This window comes from Artemia franciscana, chromosome 4 (assembly GCF_032884065.1).
Source record: "Artemia franciscana chromosome 4, ASM3288406v1, whole genome shotgun sequence".
NCBI classification, from domain to species: domain Eukaryota; kingdom Metazoa; phylum Arthropoda; class Branchiopoda; order Anostraca; family Artemiidae; genus Artemia; species Artemia franciscana.
In genome coordinates, this window is record NC_088866.1 from 15,190,772 (window position 1) to 15,200,372 (window position 9,601).

At 33.3% G+C, this 9,601-nt stretch overlaps 1 protein-coding gene across 1 annotated transcript in view; it reads right to left on the reverse strand.

The window, feature by feature from the left end:
- The window catches only part of LOC136026039 (acyl-CoA dehydrogenase family member 11-like), a 68,111-nt gene extending 62,341 nt beyond the window's left edge, over positions 1–5,770 (reverse strand). The window contains exons 1-2 of the mRNA XM_065702199.1: positions 5,513–5,770; positions 766–907 (exon numbers count right to left, since the gene is read on the reverse strand). Of these exons, the coding sequence (XP_065558271.1) occupies positions 766–907; positions 5,513–5,761 (391 nt within the window). The 5' untranslated portion in view covers positions 5,762–5,770. The remainder of the gene's footprint in view (positions 1–765; positions 908–5,512) is intronic.
- Between the last annotated feature and the right edge of the window lie 3,831 nt (positions 5,771–9,601).

A 9,601-nucleotide genomic window follows, 5' to 3' on the forward strand; every position in this document is an offset into this window, starting at 1 on the left:
AGCTATCCTTTAAACTAAGTTTTGAGAGCACATGACTGCTTCCCATGCAAAACAGTGATATTCCTTACTTTCAAGATGAGGGCCTGCAATTCTCCTACATGGAGTTTTTGACTATGGTTCAATTTTTCATTTTTGCTCAGATAACATTATTGAGGATTTTCAGGCTCTTTTCAAAATTTCCATAAATTTATTTTTACGATAAAATTTTACAACTAAGATTACCCAAAATAACAGTAAACATTCCTGGATCAGTCTCAGGTGCTGATTCTTCCTCAAGCCGTTTTTAATTTTTTTTTTTGAAGTTATGGTTACAACAGGCTGTGGTTTGCTTTTTATTATGTTGCAGCTGCAGCTAGAACCATGTAACTTAATTTAAAAACAAACAAACGGGGAACACAGAGAAGAGGTCTATGTGCACAGCAACCAACAAGGAACACCATTTCATAGTGATCATGGCTTGGACCCTTAGCGTAAAACAATTTCTTTTCTTTTGGAAAGAGTGGAATACTAAATGCATTTTGAGTATTTGATGGAAAATCCTTATATTGCTCCAAGCTGTGATTTAAGGTAAGGTAATCTAAGGTAATTTTAACTACAAAAAACTTTTTGAGAGTTTTTATTAAAGAGAAAAAAATTAAGCAGGAGTGATTTGTTCAAAGATCAGAAGGACTCTGATCTTTGTAATGGTATAATTGATTAATGATCCCACTTTCCTTGGAATTTTACTTTATCTGGAACATGACTCAATATTAAACATCTAATTACCTATTTCATCCTTTTTATTACCCCATGCATCAAACTTAGAAAACGTTGGTGGATTTAATTCACACTCTCTACCAAAATTGTAAATATCAGATCCAACTCTGCTTCCAAACTTCAAAAGATCAGGACCAACTATTCCAAATACCTAGGGAGAGAGATACAGTTTGACCACTTCAAATGGTACTAAATAAAATTTGGCAACACCGTCAAACAGAATAAATGACAGATTATCCTTGTATAATACTTCCATATTTCTTTTAGAATGCAAGCAAAAGCTGAACTAAACTATTTACTTACACAGCAATGTCAAGGTTTCAAGCACTATTTTAAAAGCAAAAAAAACACAGACCAATCTCCTAGCTTCTTCCTTCCAACAAAGCTATTCCTTTCACTAAAATTTCAACCTGATCCAAGCTGTGAGACAAAAAAGATAGACTAACCAAATACCTTTTTTGCAAGCTGGGAAGCAAAGCCATCTTTGCTTTCAATTGTTTGCTTTCATTATTTGTGACTAGTGGAAAAGCTTTATTGCATTATTGGCAACAAGACCAGAATTGGCTGAACTTGCAAAGCAAGTCCAGTCTGAAGTGGAAAGGAATTTCTGCCATTGTGATTGTTAGAGTTAAACTTAAAATATTACATGGAGTGCTGCAGTAAAACTTCTGATGTTGACTCTTTCCCTTATTTTATTGTCAATTACTTCAAGAGATGGATAGCATTTTTACAAAATAAAAATGAAAATCAATTATTAACACTTGTTTATACAAAACCATTGATTATGACAATAAAGAAAATTTACCATAATTCTAATGAACCAAGCAGTACAATTGCACAGACTAATTGGCTCTGATTTTGTAACAGTTAAAACTTTAAAGTATATTTACCCTGTTATTTCTGGTCATTTAGTGTATTTATCTAATGAATGTTTAAGGACTGGAGTGTTTCCAAGTTGTTTTAAAATTGCAAAAGTTATTCCTGTCTATAAAGGTGGAGATAAAAATGTACAAGGAAATTATGGGCCCATTTCTTTATTACCAGTAGTATCCAGGTTGTTTGAGAATTTGATAGTTAAAAGAATGGTTGAATTTTTGGAGAGTAAGTCATTTTTTAATCCAAATCAATTTGGTTTTTGGAGGGGTTGATCTACTGAGCATGCTGTTTTATTTTTGACAACTTTTGTGAGTGATGTGTTGGATAATGGTATGAAAGTCGCTTCTGTTTTTCTTGATATTGTGAAAGCTTTTGACTGCATTGACCATTTTATACTCATTACCAAATTAGAAAATTACGGTTTTAGAGGACCATTTCTTTAATTACTGTCCTCGTTTCTAAAAGAAAGAACTCAATATGTACAACTAGGAGATAACGTTTCTTCAGTCAGTAGTGTTAAATTTGGAGTGCCTGAAGGATCTGTTCTTGGTCCCCTGTTATTTCTAATTTTATAAATGATTTATGTAGAGCTTTTAATATGATTTTGTATGATCTTGACATTGGATGTGATGGGGAAAAAGTAATTGTTCCCAGCTTTGTGTATGACACTCATATAACTGTGGCTGCACAAACAGGAATTCAGCTGTTGAGTTGTATAAGTTCTTGTCTGGAGTTTGTACAAAATTGGATGAAGCTTAATAAGTTAAATTTGAATTATAGTAAATCTTGCTTTTTATTGTATGGTAGGAGCTCAAATTATTACCCTTGGACAGACAGACTTAATATTGCTGATATGAGTATTTTAAGAATAAATTGTACAAAATATCTCGGAGTTTTAATTGATGAATGTCTCAGCTTTAGAGAACATATAGATTATATTAGTCTTAAACTTGCTAGGAATGTTGGCATTTTAAGAAAGTTGCAGTATATTTTCCCAAGAGATATTTTAAGAACACTGTATTATTCCTTAATTCATCCTTATCTGCTATATTGTTGTAATGTTTAGGATAGTACATTTCCTTCTCATCTCTATCATATTTGAGTTTTGCAGCATAAAGCGCTTCGAGTGTTATGTGGTGTAGGTTTTAAAGACTTGGTACAAAAGAGGTATATAGAAAGCAAAATCTTGCCTTTAGCAGGACTTATTACTTTTTATCAAGGCCTGTTTATTCATAAATATTTTCAAAATTGTTTACCAATATGTTTTAAAAGTATGTTTGAATTAGGAAGTGATATTCATACACATTCTACAAGAGAGTCCAATATAATTCATCATCCACTTGCTATTACCCATAGATCTCAATTTTCTATTTGGTATCTAGGACCCCATGCATGGAATTGTTTACCTACAACTTTGAGAAACATGGATAATTTTCTTGAATTTCAGCAGGAATTAAAGCTATTTTGCCTTAATATTTATGGTTTTGATAGTTGAGTGGACCTCAAGTGGAGCCAAGATGTTGGTTTTGTTTTTGGCAATACTGGTCAAGTGGTTTTAGTTTCTTTTTGTTTTGTCTCTCTTGAAGTGTAATTCCATTTTGATTGAAATGCAGGGTAATTGAATTTTTTTCTTCTTCTTTTCTTTTCTTTTTTATTTTCTTCTTCTTTTTTCTATTGTTTTTATTAGTATGTGTATTGGGGTTGTAGGCCCAAACAAGCTTTGCTTTGGGCCATTTGCTTGTTTTGTTATTTATTTTAATAAACCTATCTTTCTCTCTCTAACTTAATGACTACAACATATGACACCACACAATTGGGACCAAGCTTAAATTTATATATATAAGACTTATTTCTGGCTATTACATTATTATTAATCAACAATCACAAGGACATATTTCTTTATCAACAATTGCACATCAACAATACTTCTAGCAAGACCACAAATTTTTAATGTTATTGGAAATAAACATAAATATTTTTGGAATCAATTGAGTATTGTTTTACTACTTTCTATTATACTCATGTTTAGTCTTGTAACTTTTACTTCTAGAACAGCTTTTCACTATTTTGTGAAATTCTGAAAATCTTAGTTTTTCACAACAGAGTTTGTACAGTGCCCATTGCAATACATAATTTAAAAGAAAATACCTTTTCTTGTTTAATTTAAGGTAGAATATCAAAATAATAATAATATAATAATCTTTATGGCAAAATAACTGTTTTCACTCTTTTAAATACTGTAACAACAAAGTTAAATATCCTTCACAAAATTCTGCCTTGGAATTTTTTGCTTAATTTCATCAAAGGTTTGACAGTCAGCAATATCAACTGAGGGTTGTTTGATCATCAATGCTGATGAACAAAACCTTTCCTGGTAGCTAGAATACAGTTGGTGATCAATAACATTGCCAGAAAAGGTCTATGAACCTTAAGAAGGACTTCAAAAAAAGTACACAGCAGTAATTTCTTATACCAGCACATTTTAGAGGTAATATTCTAAGGAACAACAAATTATAAAGAATTTATCTAGTCTTAGATGTTTTGTTGATTTTTATTAGATTACTTTGGCTTGGTTATCTTAAAAAAAGCATCCTTATCAAAACAAATATATAAACCAGTAGAATTGTATATTAGAGGCTTTTATTGACATAGGAAAACAATTAAGTTATGTGAACAAGGAATAAATACTAGGAATAAATCCAGAGTCTTGATGGTCACCAGAAAGATGTTATGAAACACCTACCTCTAATCCCACCCTCTCTGAATAATATTTACCTTTGAGGATCTTTTACAATCTTTGTGTTATAAAAAAAATTTGCCTTGAAAAATAGATCTAATTCTCAAGTGAGGCACAAGAAAAGCATTTTGACCCTCATACCTTTGTTCAATCCTGATTTATAATATTTATATAAATTTTCAATCTATTTCTCAAATTTAGGGGAGAGGACCACCAAAATGTCTTAAAATTCAATTGAAACAATGGGAAGTATTTTCCCATTACTTCTATTTAAAATGGAAGTATTTTCAAAACTAGATCCAATTAAATAGAGTTGTAAAGCCAAAATCAAGTGGAAACATTTTTTTGTCAAAATATATAGGCTAGCCTATATAAAAACTGGAAAGCATCATGTTTAGAGTACAGAGACTCATTTGAACAAAGAAGCCAATGACATACTACACAATTCAATTAATGGAGAAATGTTTTATTAAGGGTAGCCTGTAAAAAACTATAGAAAGGGGAGGAGTTATGGATTTTGGCCTTATAACCTGGTGGGTGAGCAAGGTTTAATGCAAGGTCTGGGTCCTATTTATGATTTATGTTATATATGTAAAAATATAAAATATTAAGAATTAATGTCAGATAAGAAACTGTTTGGGTAAAATTCTAGTTAACTGACTTCTTGCTATCATTATGCAAATTTCAGAAAGGATTTGCAAGACATATAAAATAAGAAAACAAAGGTACTAGGCTACTTATATTCAAGTATTTTCTTTAGAAATGGTGTACCACTAAAATGATATGTAACGTTTTAGTCAACATTTCACTGAAATCACCTAGACTGAGTTGCTTTCACATGTCAAGAATGCAGCAAACCTATTTTATCAAACAGAATAACCTAGGCTATCACAAGATGAATAACAGCCAAAAATTAAATTATTCTGAATTATTCCAAAGACAGTGGGAGGGAGTTGGGTTCATTGAAATAATCACAACCATCATGGGTAAAAAAGAACTTCACCCCATTATATTGTAAAAATAGCAAAAATGAAATTAATGGTAGAATAAGCCTACTAGTCTATTGTTTCCTTCAGAAGAGCCCTCTCATCCAGTGGTATTCCATCCTGACTAAAGACAGTTAAAAAATAATATTTATCTTACCTCTTCAGGTAGAAGCCGAGTTAAATATGACTTCAAGCTTGCATCTCCAACAAAATAATTTTCTAGCCTTGGGGCTTCTTGAAAGAAGTCACCTCTTTGGGGTTTAACATAAGATTTACTTGCTGGCAATTGATTTGGCAGCGCTTTGTTACTATAGCAGCTATTATTTCTCAGGCTGTACCTGAATAGGAATCTCAGAATTTTGCCACTTTTCAACATTTTAGAAATTTCGCCAAGCAATATTGCCATATCATAAACCAAAAGATTCTTTGAAAAACAAGTCGAAAATAAGCCAGACATTTTTTTTGCCTAAACTCAACACAGCATCTAGCTTGTGTACTTACCATTATGTATTGATAGGAAAGAATAGTCCATTACTTAAGACACGTTTTATCATGGTGTTCAGAATTAGTAAAACAATTCGTTCCGAAGCTTTGACTTTATGCAATGAGACTTCCACTGTAATGTATCCCTGTATTTGCATGTGGTATGATTTGAAACTTGCTTTTGCTTTGCTTATGATATTTGATTTAGTTTTATTATAGTCAGCATTGTATTGCTGATTGCTGTAAATCGGTTTTCAATTACACTATTGAAACGTCACGGCAAAAAATATCTTTACATGGTGCCAGAATAATAGAATAAACTGTCTCTTACCCTGGGCTTAATTGGGTATCAGAAAACCTCAAAGAAGCTTAAAATAGACTCCAAAGCAATGCAGCACTAGTGTTTCAAGGCCCCTTGAGTGGAAAAACAGAAACTGTTAGATTTGTATTTCCAAGAATACGGCTTGGCGAAAAGGGACGCGACGTTTTTATCAATCCGTCTCTTGCTGAGGCCGAATAGAATTACACTGCAATAGATATAAACAAGTTTGAGGAGTCTTTTAGCCCATCCTCAAATCCCGTTATCTTTTGTTACAATTTCCAGAAACATGATCAGAATAATATTGAAACTGTATGAGACAGATTTATTTGATGAATAGATTTTCAAAGGATTCGTGAAAAAAATATTGCAGATGGGGCCAATAATAATTTTTATTGAAGCAATCACTACCGCTAGAGCCCACACCAAAATCTAGGCAAAACTTATATCAATGTTAGTAGTATCAACATCAGGCAACGAAGATCAGTTTAAGCAATAAATCAACCTAGTAGAGTATAGCAGACAGTCTACAACATCTGCAAGAGTATAAGGGGCGAGACTGCTATTTGTGGGGGCGGGGAGTATTCTCTTATGCATAAATATCCTGCAAAAGGTAAAGCCTGCAGTAAATGCAATATATTAAAACATTTTACCGAAGTAAAGGAAGTGTGAAGAAAACTATCAATTCAATAGAGTCAAGCCAAGCATACTACAATGGTTGAAGCTGTATTGATGATGGACTTTATATTCATAAGGTTTTTGTGCTAAACATAGATGATCAGCCTTACTCTGTTCTTGAGCCTAATCAAAAACTCAATGTCAGATTCAAGTTAAATACTGAGACTTAAGCCAATATCCTAACAAAGTTTCTACTTGATGAAATCAGGACCAGTCCAGCTTTCACTCAGCCTGTCAAAGCCCATCCTAGTTCTCATGATCAGAAAATGCCAGTTCTTGGTACATTCCAGTTCCTTTGCTCTCACAACAATGAAAACAATGAACTTTTAAGTATCTTTATAGTAGAAGTAGCCCCCACATAAATATTAGGACTTCTTGCAAGTCACAAGTTGCCACTGATAAAATGCATCCTTACAACAATGAATCATCAGACAATGTATTTACCACATTCTCTTCAATGGTGTTGAAAAATCAAAGAATAAATGTAAGATTTATCTCAAAGAAGGGGGACTGTCAACATTTCAACCAACGGAAGGTATCCCCCAAGTATTCTTACCAAGGGTCAGGTAAGAGCTTGAGTATATGGAAAGCTTAGATGTTATCAAAAAGATTACTAGCCCTACATACTCGTTCAATTCAGGGGTAGTTGCTGAAAAGCTTGACAAATCACTTTGGATTTGTATAGATTCATATGACCTTAAAAAACTTTAAAAAGGTCACACAACCTAAGCCAACCTTTGATGAGGTTATTCAATACACGAAGGTATAAAATTCTTTACTAAACTTAATGCAACACATGGTTACTTGTTTCTCATAAAGAATAGAGGATAAAGATCTGATCTGGCTACTTTTCCAACACCATTTAGAAGATTCAAATTCAAGTGAATATTCTCCAGCCCTATATTTTTTCAGGATGAGTTTCAGAGACGGATGGAGGATGTATCTGAGAATGTACCGTGATTATCTGTCATTATTGAGGTCATTATTATTCCAGGAAAATCAAAAGTGAACACGAAGCAAGCTTAAGAACAGCACTAAATAGAGCCAGAGAGTATAATATAAGCAAAGCAAAGTGCATACTTAAGTCAGAGTCCATATCTTACTTTGGACATATGATTTCTAAGGAAGGCATCCATCTCGACACAGGTAAAGTTGAACCTATGAAAAAAATGCCCTCTTTATGCAACCGTAAAGAACTTCAAACTTTATCTGTGATGCTGAGCTACCTGTCAAAATATATCCCAAATCAATCATCCAATAAAGAGTCGCTGAGAATATTTTCAAAGCTGTGGAAGTTTGATTGAAAGAAATTTATGACAGTGTTTTTGAAATCATCAAAAAGTCAATCAGTATCCCCCTACGCCACTTTAATCATTCAAATGCAAACAAAGAGCAGCAAAATGATGCATCCAAGTCGGGGCTGGAAATAGTTTTTGTTCAAAAAGATACGATAATCTCGTTGGCTTCTCAATCTTTAAACGCATCAGAACAGAGCTACTCTCAAATTGAAAAGGAACTACACCATCTTCTTTGGGATTTGTTGTTCCCACCAATATCTGATGAAGGGTCAAAGATTCATTGTAGTTACTGAACAAAATCGCTTAAAAACTTATTAATCCACTAATGCAGAAGTAATCTCCTTGTCAATAAAGAGTGTTGCTCCAGTTTCAGCCATATGATTTCACAATTACTTTTCAACCTGGAAAGATATACCCATCCCGGACTTGCTGTCTTGTCAAAGAACATTTTCAAAGCTGTGGAAGTTTGATTGAAAGAAATTTATGACAGTGTTTTTGAAATCATCAAAAAGTCAATCAGTATCCCCATACGCCACTTTAATCATTCACCTTCAAAACCAAAAGTGAAAATCTACAAAAGAAAATCGAAGCATAAGTTTGATATGTAATGAGCCCTATTCTCATTAGTCTCGTAGGGCTATTTGAATTGAAAAGGAAACACTATTAGACCTTTCTTTAGTATGTCTTGCGGACACAATCGAGTCTGGCTGGTGATCAATTGAAGCTCAGACACCGGGAGTCATAATATAGTATTTTAATTCCAGGTATGATCTTACAGCTGTCGATGGAAGTATTCTCAAAGGAGACCAATTGGTAATCCCTAAGAGGCTTCGTCTCAGCATCCTGAAAAGTATTCATGCTTCTCACTTTGGTATATAAAAGGTTAAACAAACAGCTAAAACAATCGTCTTTTGGACATACATGACCAAATGTATTGAAGAATATGTGTAAAGTTGCCCAGACTGCCGAACATTCAAAAGGAACAACCCAAATGAATATCTCAAACCCCTTGATATACCAAGCCACCCACGGGAACATGTCAAAGTAGACCTGTTATGCGTGGAAGAAAGCCACTTTTTGATTACGGTTGACTATTATAGTCGATTCTTTGAAATTGATTATCTCAGAAAAAAACAGACCCTTCAAGCAGGTAATACCTCTGCTAAAAGACCATTTTGCTAGATATGGCATCTCTGCTGTTATAACTTCAGATATTCGTACACATTTTACCTCTTCCATATTCAAAGATATTACTAATTGGTGGTAGGTAGGACATAGAATGTTGAATCCATATAACCCAAGGTAAAATGGTTTGGCTGACAAGGCTGCTGACATTGCAAAAAAACAAAACAAAAAGAGGATAACAAAGACTTGATTTTGCAAAAGCGAAATGAGGAACGCTCTTCTTGGATAAAAAAATATTCTAGTAGAGGGAATAAAAACCCTGTTCGTCTTCTAAGAGTAGGAA